Raw genomic sequence first — 18688 nt, 5'->3', positions numbered from 1 at the left:
GCGCATCAGCTTCTGAGGGCGGCTCTTTGCCTTTAGCCTGTGTGTAGTCCCTCTTTGGGACGGGTGCTTGGTGGACGCTAAATTTGGGCTGGGTGCTGAGGAGGGCTCCTCATACCTCTTCAGCTTTAGCTCCCTCTGCACCTCCTTGCTTCCAGCCCTTGGGGATATGGTGAACAGCTTTTCCCTTCATCTCTGCCTGCTGTGGGGACGGTCCCCCCCTCCCTCTCCCTGGCACTCCTCAGTCAGCTGTGTCCCTTCTTTGTGTGGCTTCAACCTCCTCCCTTCGGGGGCCTGAGCCCGTCCTTGCGTGCAGCACTGCCCACCCTGTGTCCTGTGTTGCCTTGCACCTGTTGGCCCCAGCCCCATCCACCCGTGGCCCTAGGGCCCCCGATTTCTGCTTTCATCCATCTGTGGATGGGGCTGGGTTCCCCTCCTGCTGCTCCTGGGGGGGAGGTGGTGGGAAGGGGGGGTGCCTTCACCTGACCGGCTCCCTGTTGCGGGGGCTCTGCTCTGTGCCCCCCACGGCTGGGACCCAGCGGCCGTCCCTGCTCCCCTTCTGGCCTCTCTCGTGCTGCTGTGCCACGCCGCCTTCAGGTTTTATTTAAGAAATAAACCGACTCCAACTCCTCCTCGCCTCCGCTGTGTTGCCAAAGGGGCGCGGGGGGGGGGGAGGGTGGCACACGGGAGCCTCCCGGACTACAGCTCCCGGCGTGCCGCGCGGGGGGGGGGGAGGGGGCGCCGCATCCCGGGCTCCCGGCGGGGCTGCGGGCGGTGGCGGGAGCGTGCCCGGATCCGCCCGCCTCTGCCTGGGGCGCGCCCGCTCCGCCGCCGCCTCCTGTCGCCGCCGCACCGGCGGCCCCCCGGGGTCCCCCCCCCCGCCGCCTTCCGGGAAGCGGCCCTGGAGGCAGCAGCGGGGGCGATGCTCGGGTGCGCTCCCCGTGGGATCCCGCCGGCCGGGCGGTCCCTCCGCCCGCAGCCGGGGCTGGGGGGCCCGGGGCGGCCCGGCCGTGGGTAACGGCTGCGGCGAAACCGGAGGAATCGCGCTTTTTGGGGGAGGGCATCGGGCCGGGCCGGTTTCGCGCGGGGCTCCGTGTGCCCGGACCCTGCGCCCGCTGCCTCCGGAGGATGCTCGGGGGTTCGGGGGGGGAGCGCAGCCACAAGCTCGCCTCTGCCTTTCGCTGCTGCCTCGGGGACCTGCCTCACGGCCCGGGGGCCGCGCTCCCGGCACTGTCTCCCAGCCTTTGCGGAGCAGCCCCAGCGCCTAGCGGCCTGAACCTGGGGCTCGAGGGACGGCGAGAGAGGAGAAGCCCCAGGCCCGCGTGCTGCCTCCAGCCTGCAGCTCCAGGCGGGCTCTCTGGCCCAAGCCAGGGCAGCGGTGGGATGCGCGGCGACCGCTGAGGCTGGTTGTCTTCCTGGGACATCCCACAGACCTCCTGGGAGCAGCGGGACTGGCCTTGGTCCTGCGTGGCTGTGGGCGCTTTCCCGAGTACCCAGCACCCAGCGCGGGGAAGAACCACCCTCAGCATCCTCCGGGAGACAAAAGGTGGAGCCTGGCCTGTTCGTGGCGAGCACCCGCTCCTGCTTCCCCTGGGCCACTCGTCCCCATCCTGGTGTGGTCCCACCGGTGGCCCCGGGGCTCCAGGGGGCTCTGGGGCTGGCGGCTCCCGCTCCCTGTCTGGGGCCACCATGCCCTCCCCCAGCGACTCCAGCCACTCGCTGACCGGCCGTACGTCTCGCAGCCTCATCCACCTCCGTGTCCAGAGGACCTGGCTGCAGATCCTGCTGGTGCTGGGCTTCATCCAAGTCATCCTGGGCATCCTCATCGTCACCTTCAGCCTGGTGGCAGCCACCATCACACCCTCTGCCAAGATTCGTCACTCCTGCCCCTCCTGGGCTGGCTTCTCGGTGAGTGCAGGACAGGGGCTCACATGCCGAGAGGCCTGATGCAGGTCTGCTCCTCTGGGTCCCCGCTGCTCCTGAGGCGCCGTGCTGAATTCGCTGCCGGTCACTGGGAGGAGTGCGGCCCCACTGCTCCTCCACCTTGTGTTGGGGGCTGCCGCAAGGCACCGCGGGAGAATCCCGGGGGTTCCCCTGGGGTGACTGTCAGGGATGGGGACCCCAGGACAGTGTCTTGGTGGTGGGGGCTGTGTATCAAGGTGATGTGCTCATGGGCCTGTTCTGAAGGGGCAGGGGAAGGGTGTGCAGGGTGCAGCAGTGGCAGCGTGGAGGGGTATGGGGCAGCCTGGCCCTGCTCCTGAGCTGTGCCGCGGGCCTGGCGTTGCTGCCCGGCACAGAGCTGCCTGCAGTCCCCGGGCTCTCCGCTGCCCTGAATCAGCAATTTCTCCAGGCTTGCGGCACAGCAGCAGTCCATATGGCCCTGCTGCTCCCGGGCCAGCTCTGGGCCAGCAAGGCTTGGGGGGTTCTTCCCAGGCTGGGGGGGGGGGGGGGCTGCTCTGGCCCACACTGCCCAGCAGGGACCCCTCCCCATCCTCACTGCTGGGTGTGTCTGCAGCTGGCACTGTCCGGACTCATCGGCATCGTCTCCTGGAAACGGCCCTTCACCCTGGTGGTAGGTGTTTTGGGGAGCCTCCCCTCTGTGGATGTCCTGGGGCAGGCTGGAGGGGGCTGCGTGTGCCCCCCGCCACCACCCTCCTCCTGCGGGCTGTGCCTGCATTTCAGCTCCCTGCTCTGCCAGCCCTACCCAGCTCTCAGCCCCTCTCCTCCCTGCTGCAGATCACCTTCTTCACGCTGCTGTCGGTGCTGGGCGTCATGCTGAGCCTGGCCGGGTCCATCCTGTCCTGCCAGAATGCGCAGCTGGTGAAGTCCCTGGAGGCCTGCGAGAGGGTGAGGCTGGACAAGGCGGAGAGGCCGTGGCACAGCGAATCGTCCCCAGCTGCAGGGCTCCGAGGACGTGGGGAGCTGGTGGCAGGGCTCTCTGGTGGCTCCTGGGAGAGAGCACGGGCTCTGGAGGTCCCTCATGGCGTTCCTCGTCCCCAGGAGAAGGACTCGTGCATCTGCTGCCAGTCCCACCTGGAGCACGTGCCTGCTTCCTGCAGCCAGCAGAGCGAGATGCTGACCATGTTCCCCAACCCTGACTGCCGGAGCATCCGCATGGCACTCAAGGTGGGTGAGGGCTCCTTGGAGAGCAGCTGTGCACCCTTCCAGGCGCTGCGGGCATCCATAGCTCGTCCTGCTCCTCCCCAGGATCTCCTCTTCAGCGTTTGCGGCTTGACTGTCTTCTCCACCATCATCTGCACGCTCTCTGCCGTTGTGTGCTGCATCCAGATCTTCTCTCTGGACATCATCCACGTGGTGAGGCCCAGCCCTGACCCGGGAGGACATGGGACTGGGCAGTGTCCCCAGGCTGGCTGGGCCACCAGGGGGCCAGGGCAGGACCTGGCCCAGGGGCCCTGCGGGGATCAAGAAGAGCTGGACGTGAGCTCCTGCTGGATCTCTGGACAGGGGGGGTGTCTGCCCCTTGTGCCAGCTCTTCCTTGTTCCCCCTCCTTGCAGCTGGTCCCTCAGCGCTCCAACTCTGTGACACTGGAATGCACGTCGCCCCCTGACACCTTTCTGCAGAGCATGCTGGACTTCGAGGAGTTCGTGCCTCCGGTGCCACCCCCCCCATACTACCCACCCGAGTACACGTGCAGCTCTGAGACCGATGCGCAGAGGTGCCCAGTGGGGAGCAAGGCCGGTGTAGTCAGGCCTGTGCACCTTGGTGAAGGAGTTGGGGGGCGTTTGTCACCGAACAGGGCTTGTCCCACCTGAGGTGGCTTTTCTGCTCTTGCCTCTTCAGCATCACCTACAATGGCTCCATGGACAGCCCTGTGCCTCTCTACCCAACCGATTTTCCCCCCTCCTACGAGACCGTCATGGGGCTGCGCGGGGACAGCCAGGTGGGAGCCGCAGGGCCGTGGGCAGAGTGCGGCTCTGCTCCTGCTCTGCCCGTGTCCTGACAGCGCTGTCCTGCAGGCCACGCTGTTCGACTCGCAGCTGACTGACGGCTCACACGCCTGCACCTGCGACCGCGTCCCCTCCATTGTGCTCAGCGGAGAAGGTGAGCGTGGCCTTGTCTGCGCACCCCCGCTGCAAAGTGCTGGGCACGGGGCAGGAGGGAGCGGGCCGGGCCAGTGCTGCAGGATGTGCCCTCTGCAGCAAGCTCGTTGCTGACTCCTGCTCTTCTCCTTGCAGTGTCCATGGACAGCGGGTCCCTGATCATGTCCGAGATCGTGGACATCCCCGGGGACAGCAGCCCCTCAGAGGACTCATGCCTGCTGGAGCTCCAGGGCTCCATGCGCTCCGTGGACTACGTCCTCTTCCGCTCCATCCAGCGCAGCCGTGCTGACTACTGCCTGAGCGTGGACTGCATGCAGTGCAGCCACCACGCGCGCAGCCCCACGCTGGGCTTGCAGGGGCCCTTTGAGGAGACGCCGCAGCCCCGGGCACGTGGCGAGCGTTCCTACTCCTGCTCCACCGCAGAGCCTGGCCACAATGGGATCTTGGTGGGGGCAGCCGTGACCCACAGCTGCAACCGCCTGGAGGGGCTGGCCCGCTGCATCGGGCCCTGCTTCCCCGAGGTACGGCTCAAGGACAAGAGCTCGCTGCAGGGGCAGAGGGGCAGCCGCTCCGCAGGACCCGGCAGCGGGCGCTTCTTCCACCCGCGGCGCAACAGCGAGATCTCCTGCCCCTCGTCTCCAGCCCCAGGGCTGAGCCAGCGTCCACTCATGAGATCGCACAGCGACCCCGGTGTCCTGATGGTTGGTGACACTGGTAGGTGGGAACAGCTGCCAAGACGGGGACGTGTGCAGCGGTTTCTGACTGGTGCAGCTGAGATGCTCCATGGAGTTTGCTGCATTTCTCTGAGGCTGGGCAGGGTTAAATCTGGGCTGGGGTTGGTGGCTGCTCTGGGGGAGCTTGGTCAGGAGGATGGGGATGCTGGTGCTGGGCCTGGCGGGGGCACCGGCTGGTGCTGTGGGGCTACATAGGAGCACAGGACAGCGCCAAACCTTGAACGTTCTCTTTGTGCTTCCAGCAGATTTCAGGGAAGTACTTTATACCAAAGCACTGGAGGATACCGTGTCCAATTCCTCTGCAGATACAGGTCAGGGCACAGTCCTCTGCAGGCACTGGGAAACACTGGGGAGGGTTAAGGGGAGGGTTTTGGCAGCCCCTTGAGGGGTCAGCACCACCCTTTTTGGATATGGGATGCTGGAGATCTGCATGTGCTTCTGTGCTCACTGGTAGGCGACAGGAGGTGAGAGGGTCCCCAGAGCTGCAGGGACAGGGACTGCAGGGACAGGGCCACGTTGCCTGGCACCTCACAGCTGCATCTCTGCAGGGCTGTGCTCGGAGGCCTTTCTGCTCCACCGTTCTCACTGTGACTCGCCCCTACTGCTCCGCGCTGGCTCTGTGGGGAAGAACAAGCTGCCGGTGTCCAAGAAGGTGACGCAGCAGCTGTCAAAGACAACAACCCGCTCCTTAGGGGACCTGAAGGTCTGCCGTGGCACCCGTGGGTTGGTGGCCAGGTTCCTGCAGAGACCTAAGCGCAACCCCGCAGCTGGAGTGGAGGTGCCTGGGCACAGCCCCCAGGGGCACAAGCAGGTAGGCTCCGACAGCTGGGGCATCCCTGCCCACCCTTCCCCAGCTCCCCTTCCCCAGGGAGTGCCATGCATGCCCTCTTCCACCCGCCAGCACCTTGGTGCTGGCCCCTCTGGTGTCCTGGCTCCCCTGGTCCCCTGTGGCTGGGTGCTGCCTGTCCTGGTGTCAGGGCCCTGGCTGCAGGCGGGGGTTCCGTCCTGAAGCACCGTCCTTGCCCAGCCCTTCTCACCATGCCAGCTCCTTTTTCCAGGAGCCAGGATGCATCCCTTCCCCTTGGCCCTGATCAGCTGTAGCCGTGAGTGTGAAAACCCCATTGTGTTGCAATGACTTTGGCTTAGCTCCTGAGTCACTGCAGTCTCTAGGAAGCCGCTGTGACATCCCAGCCTTGACTTTCCAGCTGGGAAGCGTAATGATCCTTTTCCTGCTTTCTGGGATTAGCCCTCCCTTGCGGGACACTGGAGGCCTTGCACAGCCCGGGGAACCACGATGGGAACGAGTCTGTCCTTAATGACAATGTGTGCGTGTCATGCACGCTTCTGCCATCCCCTGCCACTCCTGCTGTCCTGCCCAGTGCACCCACCTGCCTCCAGCCTCCTTGCTGGAGCACATGGGCTTCCCCCAAAGCATGGGCCCCCCGTCCCACTGCAGGAGGTTGTCCCATGGGGTGGTCAAGCACTGCCACAGCCTGTCTCCATGGGGTTGCAGGTCCCCTGGAACACCAGGCCAGGAGCGGAGCAGCCCCAGGAAGGCATCCACCTGCGGAGCTGCGGGGACCTGAGCTCCACCTCATCCCTGCGCCGGCTCCTGTCTGCCCGCCGGCTGGAGCGTGGCCGCCCGCGGAGCCTCAGCGGGACCTGCAAGGAGAGCATCCTCTGAGGGCGTCACTGGCCCCGTGGCACGGCCTCGGCCTCCACAGAGACCCTGGAGCTGGGGGGTGACGGGAGGGCCCCGCTCCTGGACACTGCTGCCCGCCTGCGGGGCTGGGCCCTGGTATCACTGTCCTGGGGCTTCCTCATGGCCCCTTCCCAGGGTCGGGGGGGAGGGGCTGGTCCCCTGGGGTGGCTGCTGTGGGGCCAGGTGGGCTGTGCCCCCATCCCCTGCCCCGACCCTGTGCCTGCAGTGCCCGTGCCTTGTCCCCACTGCTGTCCCTGGTCCCCTGCGCTGGCCGTGCCCTGGCCCCATACCTGTAGTGCCCTGGCCCTGCACCCATGTCCCAGCCCCGCCGGTTGTGCCTGGCCCCCCCGCCCCGTCCCGCACCGGTCGTGCCTGCGTGTCCCCGCGCCCCCCACCGCCCCGGTACAGCCCCGGGGGTCCCTGCACAGACTTGGGGGGGGGGCGGTGGGGGGGTGGGGACCCGTCCCATTGCCATCGGGTCGCGGCGCTTGCAGCTGCTCTGCCACTCGCTAGAGAACCAAATAAAGGTGTTCGCCTGCCCGACAGGGCCAGGGGGGCCTGGATGGGCGCATGGGGGCTCCGTGGGGACCGGGGGGGGGGGGGAGGGAACCGGTGCCGGTGTGTCAGCTGACACCGGCGGTCACGTGAGCGGCGGGGCGGAGCGGCGCCCGGTGGCGGCTCCGTTCGCTGCCGGGACGGCGGGGAGCGCAGAGACGGGGCTGGTGTCCGGGTCCGGGAGCCTGGGTCCGGGCCGAGCCCCGGGCCGGCGGTGGGTGAGCGCGGGGCGGCCCGGCCGCCTCCTCCTGGGGGCTCCCGGTTACCGGCGTTGCAGGGGGCGAAGCGGGGAGGGGGGGACCCCCGGGCGGGTGGGTCCCGCGGGCGGAGCGGAGCTGAGACTGGGGCCGGTTCGGCGGCGCCTTGCCTAAGCGGGGCGGGGTGCTGGGGCCCCGCTGCCCGCCCGCACCTCCCGGGGCCCGCCGGTGGGGGGGGGCCGCGGCTCACCTCGGGCGTCCCGGGAGCGGGAACCGGGCTGCGGGGCCCTGCAGAGCGGCTTCTACACGGGGCTGCGGCGAGAGGAGCGGGGAGAGGGCTCGGGGCTGACGGGGGGAGCTTTGGGGCGGGTACCGGGGGGGAAATCCTTCCCCGGGGAGGCGGTGGGGACCGGTGCAGGCTGCCCCGGGGGGTGGGGGAGTCCAGCCCTGGGGGGGCCCAAGGCCAAGCTGGAGGGAGCTGGGGGCTGGATGGGGCTGGGGGCAGCCTGGGCTGGGGACAGGGGTGGTGCCCAGGATGGGGGTGGGAACGAGGTGGGCTTTGAGCTCCCCGCCACCCCAAACCGTGGTGCCGTGATTCCGTGACCTTGGTTGAGCAAGTCGCTGCCGTGCCAGGCACGCGTGCGGGATGGGCCGTGGCCTGTCCCCATCACGCCCTGTCCCTGTCTTGCTCCTGGAAGAAGAGCTGCGGCGTGGGAGGGACGGGAAGCTCGGGTCCCCTTAAAGGCGAGGCTGGCACTGGCGGTGCGGAGGTGGCCTGGCAGCGAGCGCGGATGTGCTGCCAGCACAGCTGGGAACGGCTCTTTTGGGGCTGCTTGAGGGTTTCCTAACGACGTGCTCCCCATCTTACAGAGTCTGCGCCCCCAGGTCTGCCCGAGCCAAGGGGACGTGGCAGTGCCATGTGGGCCCAGCGTGCCGGGGTCCTGGGCTGGCTGCTGCTGCTCCAGGTGGTGCCCGGGGCTGCAGGTGAGTGTAGCGCCATGGCGGGGTGGAAAGGGCTCTGGGGTGCGGGTAGAGTGGGGAGTGCGGGGCTGGAGGGCTTTAGGGAGCACCCCAAGGCACAGGGAGAGCTCTCAAGGGGCCACGGCCCCTTAGGGAGTGTCCCCTTCCAGCATCTGCCCATGCCCACAGGCGCCCGGCCTTGCAGCCCCAAGTACTTTGGTCGTGACTCCATGGTGTGCGTGTGCAATGCCACGTACTGCGACACGCTGGACCCCGTGGTCCTGCCAGCCCCGGGCACCTACGTCAAGTATGAGAGCAGCAAGGCCGGCAAGCGGCTGGAGCGCAGTGAGGGGAGCTTCCAGCGCAGCCTCCGTGCCCCAGGTACCTGCTGTGGCTGGTGGAAACAGGCCCAGCCCTTCCCACGACCCTCTGTCACACTGGGTTTCTTCCCCTGCAGATCTTGTTCTGACTGTGGACACAACGCAGCGGTACCAGAAGGTAAAGGGATTCGGTGGCTCTGTCACTGACTCGGCTGCCATAAACATCCTTTCCCTGCCCGAGAAAGCCCAGGACCACCTGCTGCGCTCCTATTTCTCTGAGGAAGGTGAGGAGTCATGGGGAAGGCAGGGGGGCTGGTGATGGGGACCCTCGGGAGCTGTTGCCTGGGAGCTGATGGGGCTTGGAGTCCTCCTGTCCCACTGCCCATTCCAACCCCTCTGTGCCTGGCAGGGCTCGAGTACAACCTCGTCCGCGTCCCCATGGCCAGCTGTGACTTCTCCCTCCACGCCTACACCTACGATGACGTCCCCTATGACTACGAGCTCACCCACTTCAGCCTGCGGGATGAGGACACGAAGCTGAAGGTGAGCAGTGGGCGGTAGCGAGGGGCTCATGCAGGAAGGGGCACAGGGGCTTATAGCTGAGCCACTCTCTCTGCCCCGTGCTGCAGATCCCCATCCTGCACCGAGCCTCAGCCATGGCCAAACGGCCGCTGTCCCTGTACGCGAGCCCCTGGACCTCGCCGGCCTGGATGAAGACCAGCGAGTCCTTTGTTGGGAAGGGCACACTGAAGGGGCAGGCGGGGGACAAGTATCACAAGACCTGGGCCAACTACTTTGTGCGGTACAGAGGCGTAGACGGGGGGAGACGCCGAGGGGATCCTCAGCGGTGGAGCTGGGGAGATCCCTGGATCACACCTCTTCCCTTGCGCTCAGCTTTCTGGACGAATATGCCAAGCACAACCTGACCTTCTGGGCGGTGACGGCCGAGAACGAGCCCTCAGCCGGGCTGATCAACAACTACCCCTTCCAGTGCCTGGGCTTCACAGCCGAGCAGCAGCGGGACTTCATCGCGCGGGACCTGGGCCCCACGCTGGCCAACAGCTCCCACCACAACGTCCAGCTCATCATACTGGATGACAACCGCCTCCACCTCCCGCACTGGGCCAAAGTGGTGAGCACAGCGAAGGACAGGGGGTCCTGAGCCCAGTCCCGCTGGGGCGTGTGTCCCTACGGAGGGCTCAGCTGCTCTTCCTGCAGCACCGGGGCTGGGTGCTGGTGCACTGCCCCCTGGCACCTGGCGCTGGCCGACTCTTGTCCCATCCAGGTGCTGGAGGACGAACAGGCAGCTCGCTACATCCACGGCATTGGCATCCACTGGTACCTGGACTTCATCGGTCCCATACAGGACACTGTGGTGCCCACTCATGAGCTCTTCCCGGATTACTTCATCCTGGCCACGGAGGCGTGCATCGGGGCCCACTTTTGGGAGCGGGATGTTATCCTGGGCTGCTGGGAGCGGGGCAACCAGTACAGCCACAGCATCCTGACGGTGAGAGCCTGCCCTGCCTTGCACGGTGGGCCCTGGGGAGGGGTGCTGGCACCCCCCCCCCCCTCCCCTCATCACCCTGCTGCTTGGGCAGATGTCTATGCTGTCCCGTTGCAGAACCTGAACCACTTTGTGGCCGGCTGGACCGACTGGAACCTGGCGCTGGACCTGGAGGGGGGCCCCAACTGGGTCAAGAACTACGTGGATAGCCCCGTCATCGTGGATAGCAGCGAAGGTGTCTTCTACAAGCAGCCCATGTTCTACCACATGGGGCACTTCAGGTGGGTCGGGGCTCCCCAGCTGCCTGTCCTCCAGCTCTGTGGTCACAGCAGTGGCTTGCTGGGAGGAGAGCTGGCAGGACGTGTTGAGAGAGCTCCGCCAGGGTCTGACCTCATTCCTGGGCTTGCTTCTTGGCCTTGCTTGTACAGTAAGTTCATCCCAGAGGGCTCCCAGCGTGTGGGGCTCGTTGCCTCCAAAGAGTCCAAGAAGACTGACCTGGAGTACTCAGCCTTCGTGCGCCCCGACGGTGCCGTGGTGGTGGTGGTCCTCAACAGGTGAGTGACGCAGCCTGGCCTGCAAGCACAGGACCCCATCTGGCCCAGCCATTACGTGCGCACCCATCCTGCTGGGCCTCATGCACTGTTGGAGCTCAGGACCTGCTGCAGGGTCCTCCTGACCCTGCTGCCCATCCTCACCCTCCAGGTCCCTGCAAAATGTGACCTTCGGGCTGGCCGACATGGTCGGCCTCATTGAGGCCATGGCTCCGGCCAGCTCCATCCAGACCTACCTGTGGCGGCGGCAGTGACAGGGCTGAGATGCCCGTGGCTGGCCAGGGGCTGGACTGAGACAGTGGGGGTGCGGCCCCACACTGCCCGCACGCTTGGGCCGGAGAGATGTGGCTGAGGCAGCACGGTGCTGTGCCCCATGGCAGAGCTGAGCGCTCAGGCAAGATCGGACAGGGAGCGCCATGCACGGGCCGGGGGCACTGGCACCCCCAGGGTGGGGATCCTACAGGCTGTGAGTGCTGGTTCTGCTGCTCCAACATTAAATGCTGATGCTGGCTCTGTGTCTGTGGCTAGAAAAGAAACCTCCTGCTCCCTGGGTGCAGTGGTTGGGTGCAGCCCTGGGAGGGGATCCAGGCACCAGGGGATCCTTGGCAGGGGGATGAGCAAGCCTGGATGCTCCCCAGCTGCCTTGCTGTGGGCAGATTTAGGCTATGGCTCCAGGTTTACCCTGCACACGAATGCTCCTGGATCAGGAGGAGGCTTCAGCTTTCCACCCTGCAGGGTGGGAGCCATCTGGGCCAGCACTGGGGGCTGCATATGTGGCCTGACCTCGTTCTCCTGGAGCTGGGGCTTGTTCCCTGTCATCTCCACTCTGTGCTGGGGCTCCCCAGCCCTGCAAAGCTGCAGGTTCCCCAGCCACATCTTAGCCCAGGCTGCAGGGAGCAACCCAGCATCGGGGCTGGAGGCAGAACCAGCTCCAGGAGCGCTGCAGGGTGGGGGCGTTTGGGACACCAGTGTACTCTGGATGGGGTCACGGGTCTGCAAGCTTTGTGGGGCTCCGCAAGGAGGTGGATCCCTGGATGTTGCTGGAGCACAGGCAGCTTTCATCCCCATGAGCCGCTTGAGGTTTTGAATCACCTGGGTGAGCTTCAGCCCTGGCAAGGCAGGTCAGCCCACAGACCTCAGGGAAGGAGCTGAGATGGCACCTACCAGGCAGCAGCAGCCCTGCGATGGGGCATGCTGTCACCAGTGGGACTCAGCATCGTCCGGAGTTGCGGGGCCAGGCAGGGTGAGTAAGCAGGCATGGGACCAGGAGTGGGTGCAGAGCGCAGGCACACCCAGGAAGGAGGGAGGCAGCGACGAGGGTGTGCTGGGCAGGGGATTAGGGCAGGGGAGGTCACGATTGCAGGCAGGGCTGGGAATGGAGGCTGGGGCTGGGTCAGGGCAGGCAAGACACAGCTTCCCGGTGCCGGTGCTGTCAGGGCTGACAGCAGTGAAGGGACTTTCCCTTAAGCCCCGTCTGATATCCGGGGTGGCACAGCTGCAGTTTGGGGAGTGGAGTGGCTGCTGGACCCCGCTGCTGCCTTGAAGCCCTTTGTATTTGTCCACAAGAGGGAAATATTTCTCCAGGATTGCGGCGGCTCCCAGCCTGCTCCAGGCATCCCCACAGCCCAGCACCAGGCTCCAGCAAGCGGCTGCTGCTCTCCCACCCACTTCTTTTTTTTCGCAGGTCCCTCACTTACACACTTTTGGAGGTTTTCCCAGCCTCAGTAATAAAAGCCAGTGTCCCGATGCCAGTGTCCAGTGTACCTCCTCCAGGCATATCCCCTCGTCCTGCTGCTCTGCTCGACCCCAAAGGACCAAACAAGTCTGGGTTAAACGAGGAGGGGAAGATCCCCTCACTGCACTCTGGGCTTAGCTCATTAACCTACGTACAAAGCACTGACTCATTTGGGGCACACACAGACCCCAAATTCTGCACGCGCAGCTCAGCCCCAGCTCTGTGTTTGTACAGTTTCCAATCCCCACAGGACGGCGCTGGACTGGCTGAGGGACAAACTCCTCGTGCCCCAGGCTCCTTCACCCAAGAAGGAGCGAGAAATCCTATGTGCTGGGGACGTCAGCAAGAAGCGGTTTGGCTGGGGATTCGATGGGGTTGCCCAGCGGCTCCTGTGCCACCAGCTCAGCGCCGAGGCGTTGCCCTTCCCCTGGGTCTCACTTTTCCTGCTGAGCAAGAAGCTCTTATCAGCCCTTGTTGATAGGGGCGAGCTCCTGGCTGTCCCGGCAGCCTCCGCGGTGTTTTTGTTTGGGGGCGTTTCGGGGCTGCCAGGCTCTGCTGGGGCTGCGGTGGGAACCCAGCCTGGCCACAGGGCCACAGCCATGCCAGACCCCAAAACAGGGAGGAAAAGAATGGGGCAAGCACGGGGCATCCCAGGTCAGGGGCAGCAGGCCAGCAGCCTCAGGATGCAGCTGATCAATTAATCCCTCCCCAGAACTGGGGCTAATTAGCCTGGGCGTAGCACCTGGCTGACAGGTTAGTCACAGCTGGAGGTGGGAGTCATGCGGGGCAGAGGGGATGGGCCAGCAGCTTCCTTCTGGGGCTGACTGTTCGTTCGCTCCCTAGGTTTTATCTGGGGGCTGCCTGACCCCAGCCACCCTCTTCCTCCAGTGGGTGGCCATGGGGCTTGGCCCCGGTGTGCACCGCAGCACAGCAGGACAGTGCTGGAGGGCAGGGGAAGACGGATTGGATTGCCCTACAGCTGTATCTGATATGGCTGAAAAGGAGAAAATTAGTCATAAATTGCTGCTCCACCCTGGAGAGGGAGAGCTAACGGCACAGAGGGTGGCTGAGCAGTTCAACACTCACCAAGTGCTGGTGGAGAAACAGCGGGGAGCTTTGGGCTCTGCTGCCAGCCCCAGCTTTTGGTGCTCTCGGGCAGGGGGCGAGCTGTTCCCTGCTGCTCCGGGCTGCTGAGGGTGCCCGTACAGAAATGGGTGGATGTGCATGTCCCACACGATGTGACCAGGAGCAGGCAGTACCCCTGTGCCCAGCCAGTTTCAGCCCTGGCTATTTTGACTGTGGAGCTTTGCTCGAGGATCAGCCCCGTGGCAGGGAGCGTTCCCAGAGTTGGCCCTGCGGGCGTGGAAGAGCTGAGCTCTGCTCCCTGGCAGTCCTGCTGTTGGGGTGGAGGCACCGCTGGCACCGCAGCGGGTTCCCCTCCACGGGTCTGGCTCCTCAGTGCTGCCTTGTTGGTCCGGAGATGGAGGAATGGCTCTTGGCGGCCTGCTGCTGCCCTCCTCCAGCGGTGCTGTGGTGGGGGTGAGTGATGCAAAAAGGCTTGGGCATGGCAGCAGCCCCGGCTCCCACACAGTGCCTGATGAATCCTCTCCCTTTGCCATCCTTGCCAGGGTATCCAGGACCCTCCTCAGCCCAGCATGTGGCTGTGGCAGCTCTTAGGGAAATGAGGTGACAGGCAGGGGTAAATTGCCCAATGTGCTGTTGGAAATCATTAGCAGGGCAGCCCAAAATGTCTCCAAATGCGTTTGTGGTCTCTGCTGTGGTTTTTGGGATTCATCCAGAGCCCGTCTGATGAAAGAAAGAAATTAGTTTCTTCTTCAGAGCCTTGCAATGGCTTCTCAGAGCTGCACCACAGTGTGTCTCCCCGTGCTGGCAGGGCTGGTGGCACAGCTGGATCCATCAGCATGGTGTCTCTGGCTCTGCCTCTCCTGGGGGTGAAGCAGTGGGAGGCAAACGGGACCTGGTTTCCTTCAGCCCTGGCCCTGCCAGCCTGTGGCAAGACATATACCTGATGGTCCGGGTCGGAGACCAGAGGGAGAGCAAGGAGGAGCTGTGGGGGTGGGAGAGGAGGGTGTGCTGCAAGGGAAGGTCTCGACTCGGCTCCCCTTAAAGGCAAAGTGGGGAGCTTGGAGCTGCCTCAGGAGGAGGTCTTGTGCAGCGCGGGGCTGGAGGCAGCAGCACACAGCAAGCAACACAGAGGCAGGTGGGCTCCGGGTTCCCCGGGGGCAGGATGGACCCACCTGCCCTGCCCCAAACGAGGGTCTTGGCAGGAGGGCAAGGACGGCTGGCGAGGCAGCACTTTCAGCAGCTGAAGGCGAAGCAGCCGATCCAGCAGCGGATCCAGCAGGGCACAGCCTGCCCTGTCCATCCCCTCCTGCGCCAGCTCAGGGTTTCCTAACGGCGTGCCCTCCAAATGCAGAGTCTGCTCCCTGGGGTCTGCCCAAGCCAAGGGGACGTGGCAGTGCCATGTGGGCCCAGCGTGCCGGGGTCCTGGGCTGGCTGCTGCTGCTCCAGGTGGTGCCCGGGGCTGCAGGTGAGTGTAGCGCCATGGCGGGGTGGAAAGGGCTCTGGGGTGCGGGTAGAGTGGGGAGTGCGGGGCTGGAGGGCTTTAGGGAGCACCCCAAGGCACAGGGAGAGCTCTCAAGGGGCCACGGCCCCTTAGGGAGTGTCCCCTTCCAGCATCTGCCCATGCCCACAGGCGCCCGGCCTTGCAGCCCCAAGTACTTTGGTCGTGACTCCATGGTGTGCGTGTGCAATGCCACGTACTGCGACACGCTGGACCCCGTGGTCCTGCCAGCCCCGGGCACCTACGTCAAGTATGAGAGCAGCAAGGCCGGCAAGCGGCTGGAGCGCAGTGAGGGGAGCTTCCAGCGCAGCCTCCGTGCCCCAGGTACCTGCTGTGTGCTGAGCCAGGCTGTGTTGTCCCTCACAGGGCTGCTGCTGACGGTCAACATCTCTGCACTGTACCAGCATGTGAAGGGCTTCGGTGGGTCTCTCTCGGATGCTGCTGCCATAAACATCCTGGGGCTATCACAGCTGACCCAGGACAACCTGCTGCGGTCCTACTTCTCCGAGAACGGTGAGCAGCAAGGGTGCCGGCAGCGTGGGGCAGCTCGCTGGGTCCCTGCTGGGAGCTGTGGTGTCCCAGCTGCAGGGACGTGCATTGCCTGAGCTGCTGTTCCGGTGCTGCTTGGTGCCTATCCTTCTCCACAGGGATTGAGTACAACCTTGTCCGGCTCCCCATGGCCTGCAGCGATTTCTCCGTGCGCCCCTACAGCTACGATGACGTCCCCTATGACTATGAGCTGAAGCACTTCAAGCTGGCAGAGGAGGACGTGAAGATGAAGGTAGGAGGCTGAGCCTGCCACCAGTGCCTGGGTCCCTCTCTTTCCATTGGGTCCTCCGTGGGAGCTCCTGCGTGGGGACCCTGGTGCCCGGGCACTGCCATCCCAGTGTGGGGTGCGTGGGGACAGCCCGCAGGAGCTGGCACCTCCTCTGGGGTGCGTCCCGGCGTGCCCGCCCACTGCTGGCAGGGAGTGGAGCTGGGGCACCATGCCATGGGTGGTGCTCTCTGGCTGCCGTTCCTCGCAAGGGCCCTTCGGTGCTCCCCTTCCTCCTGTTGGGGTTTTGAAGGGCTGCAGCTGGAGTTGAGTCTCTCTCTGCCCTGTGCTGCAGATCCCCATCCTGCACCGAGCCTTGGCCATGGCCAAACGGCCACTGTCCCTCTACGCAAGCCCCTGGACCTCCCCAGCTTGGATGAAGAGCAATGAGGATGTCCGCGGGAAGGGCACGCTGAAGGGGCAGGCGGGGGACAAGTACCACAAGACCTGGGCCAACTACTTCATCAAGTACCATTCCCAGGGGCTGGGATGCCCTGGGTCTGGGGCAAACGGAGGAGGGAGTGTGTTTGGGGCAGGGGACGCTCACAGCATGGCCAGCGTCCCTCTGCTTTCCCCTCTCTCAGGTTCCTGGATGAATATGCCAAGCACAACCTGACCTTCTGGGCGGTGACAGCACAGAACGAGCCCCTTGCGGCGCTCTTAGCACACCCCCAGTTCCCGACCATCGCCTTCACCGCTGTGCAGCAGCGAGACTTTGTGGTGCGGGACCTGGGCCCTGCGCTGGCCCGGAGCTCACACAGCGCCCGGCTCATCATCATGGACGATCAGCGCATCCACCTCCCCGCCTGGGCCAAAGCGGTGAGGCGCAGAGCTTCCCCTCTAGCTGTCTGCTCTGCTTCACGCCTAGCTATTGAATGATAACCTAAAATTAAGCCTGCAGCCACTCCCAGTCCTAGACAGATGGGAAGGCAAATCAGGTGTGCTGCAGAGAGAGCAGGAGCTGGGTAATTGTTAGCAGCCACCCCTGCGCTCTTGTCTGAGGCAGGGACAGGAGGTGGCTTCTTCGTCCCGCGTTCCTGCAGCAGGGCAGCCACAGGTGCTGCCTGTACGCTGGCTGCTTCTCTGGGCAGTTTCAGTTGTTTTGTTTTACTCTTTGCCCTCCTTCATTTGCAGTACTGAAGGGTTGTTGTGGGAATTCCTCTAGACTAGGAACAAGGAAAGGAAAATTTGCTCCTGTCTCTGCCTTGAGCAAGAACGGAGCTGCAGGGGGAGGGCAAAGCGTGAGCGTGTTCCTTCCTTCAGAGCAGCGACCCTGGGGGTCAGCGGTGCCAGACCCCTTGGCAGGAGCCGAGGATGAGGAAGGAGGGGTGGGAGGTGTCCCTCCATGTGCCCAGCAGGGTGCTAGAGCCACCTCTGGGTGCTCCTTGCCAGTTAGGGTGCAGGCGAAGGAGACCCTGGTGCTTGCGAGAGGGGAGGCTGGTAGTCTTGGCAGGCCATGATGGGGTCCATTTGCCATGCCCCGTGGGGACAGGGGTGGTCCCTGACACATCTTCTTTGTCCCACCAGGTCCTGGGCAATGCCACCGCTGCCCACTACGTGGCTGGCATCGGCGTTCACTGGTACCTGGACAGCATCGTCCCAGCCAGCTGCAGCCTGGAGGCCACCCACAAGCTCTTCCCCAACCATTTCCTCCTCTACACTGAGGCCTGCAGCGGTTTCCTCACCTATCGGTTCTCCGTGTCACTGGGCTGCTGGGAGCGAGGGGACCACTACAGCCACAGCATCCTGACGGTATGGCCTCTCTGGGCATGGCTGCGAGCCTGGCACGGCCGCCCTGAGCCTCTTTCCTTGTTGCCCAGGTCCTGAACCACTTTGTGGCTGGCTGGACCGACTGGAACCTGGCACTGGACCTGGAGGGGGGCCCCAACTGGGTTGAGAACTACGTGGACAGCCCCATCATCGTGGACAGCAGCGAGGATGTCTTCTACAAGCAGCCCATGTTCTACCACATGGGGCACTTCAGGTGGGTTGGGGCTGGCTCCGGTGTTCCTCGGAGCTGTGCCCCACACCTGGGATGAGTCTGCCTGCCCCCCATGGTCACTGGGAGTGGGACAGGGTTGCTGGCATCCCCTGGAGCCCCCATTCCCCTCCTGCAGCAAGTTCATCCCCGAGGGCTCGCAGCGTGTGGGGCTGCACAGCAGCCGCTGGTGCCTCTTCTGCCAGCTGGAGCACGTGGCCCTGCTGCGTCCTGATGGCGCCATCGTCCTGGTGGTCCTCAATAGGTCAGCAGGGACTGGGGAGGGGGGCTCATGGTGCCAACCTACTCAGTCCCTCTCGTATTCCCCCTAAGGTCTGCCTGGGATGTGTCCTTCGGGATCTTGGACCCCGCTGTCGGTTTCATTGAGGCCGTGGCTCCAGCCAGTTCCATCCAGACCTACCTGTGGCAGCGGCAGTGACGGGGCTGTCCCCAGGGCTGGGGGGTGGGTGCTGGGGGCTGCAGCTGGCAGCCCTCCCCTCACCATTTCCAGCATTCTCCAGTGGTGGTGGCACCCTGGGGATGTGGGATGGCCCAGGGGTCCTCCCACCTCTGTGCCAGGGGTGCCATGGTCCCATTATGTCCCCCTCCTGGTGTGGCAGCGTCCCCCTGGACACCATGCCCTGCACCAGGCCGTGCTTCCATACGTGGCTCCCTCCAAACCTTCGCGTGTGTCTCGCACGCCAAGTAAAGCTTTGACGTGCTCCCTCCGGTATGCACCGTTCCCCGTCATTGTTTCCCCTACGTGCTCAGAAATTGTTCCGTTTTCCTCCCTTTTCCTCCACAACGTGGGTGAGGCACTGAGTGCTGAGGGGGTCCTAGGGCAGCCTCCGTCCCCGCATCCTCCGTGTGGCTGCCTCGTTTGTAGCTGCAGCCAGAGGCTGTGCCGTTGGCCAGCTTTTGATTCGTTTCATATGTGCTGTTGGTTTTTCTAGCTTGCCTTTTTTTTTTTTTTTTTTTTTTTTTTTTTTTTT

At 64.7% G+C, this 18688-nt stretch overlaps 3 protein-coding genes across 6 annotated transcripts; all 3 read left to right on the top strand.

Moving 5' to 3' along the window:
• The first annotated feature begins 862 nt into the window (after positions 1-862).
• FAM189B (family with sequence similarity 189 member B) lies at positions 863-7058 on the top strand. 2 transcript variants are annotated; one of them, XM_035346545.1, is made up of 12 exons: positions 863-1905; positions 2513-2569; positions 2734-2844; positions 2998-3123; positions 3205-3312; positions 3514-3674; positions 3800-3899; positions 3976-4060; positions 4195-4773; positions 5039-5104; positions 5342-5604; positions 6307-7058. In XM_035346545.1, the coding sequence occupies exons 1-12, from the start codon at positions 1687-1689 to the stop codon at positions 6475-6477; spliced, it is 2046 nt and encodes a 681-aa protein (XP_035202436.1). In that variant the 5' UTR covers positions 863-1686; the 3' UTR covers positions 6478-7058. The 2 variants fall into 2 exon arrangements, with proteins under 2 accessions (XP_035202436.1, XP_035202435.1); XM_035346544.1 differs by having other exon boundaries at positions 864-1905; positions 5036-5104.
• A 132-nt stretch (positions 7059-7190) lies between these two features.
• LOC118178214 (lysosomal acid glucosylceramidase-like) lies at positions 7191-11102 on the top strand. 2 transcript variants are annotated; one of them, XM_035346548.1, is made up of 11 exons: positions 7191-7268; positions 8118-8231; positions 8397-8588; positions 8665-8811; positions 8937-9070; positions 9157-9329; positions 9422-9659; positions 9813-10037; positions 10152-10315; positions 10463-10588; positions 10737-11102. In XM_035346548.1, the coding sequence occupies exons 2-11, from the start codon at positions 8165-8167 to the stop codon at positions 10837-10839; spliced, it is 1569 nt and encodes a 522-aa protein (XP_035202439.1). In that variant the 5' UTR covers positions 7191-7268; positions 8118-8164; the 3' UTR covers positions 10840-11102. The 2 variants fall into 2 exon arrangements, with proteins under 2 accessions (XP_035202439.1, XP_035202440.1); XM_035346549.1 differs by having other exon boundaries at positions 7228-7264.
• Positions 7737-18616, top strand: LOC118178215 (lysosomal acid glucosylceramidase-like). Of its 2 annotated transcripts, none has more exons than XM_035346551.1 (11): positions 7737-7991; positions 14758-14871; positions 15037-15228; positions 15271-15417; positions 15552-15685; positions 16014-16186; positions 16303-16537; positions 17246-17470; positions 17539-17702; positions 17836-17961; positions 18030-18616. In XM_035346551.1, the coding sequence occupies exons 2-11, from the start codon at positions 14805-14807 to the stop codon at positions 18133-18135; spliced, it is 1569 nt and encodes a 522-aa protein (XP_035202442.1). In that variant the 5' UTR covers positions 7737-7991; positions 14758-14804; the 3' UTR covers positions 18136-18616. The 2 variants fall into 2 exon arrangements, with proteins under 2 accessions (XP_035202442.1, XP_035202441.1); XM_035346550.1 differs by having other exon boundaries at positions 7737-8086; positions 14722-14871.
• The last annotated feature ends 72 nt before the right edge of the window (positions 18617-18688 follow it).

This window comes from Oxyura jamaicensis, chromosome 25 (genome assembly GCF_011077185.1).
Source record: "Oxyura jamaicensis isolate SHBP4307 breed ruddy duck chromosome 25, BPBGC_Ojam_1.0, whole genome shotgun sequence".
In the NCBI taxonomy this organism is placed as follows: Eukaryota; Metazoa; Chordata; class Aves; order Anseriformes; family Anatidae; genus Oxyura; species Oxyura jamaicensis.
The sequence above is the reverse complement of the archived record's forward strand: the minus strand, read 5'-3'. Positions and strand labels throughout refer to the sequence as shown.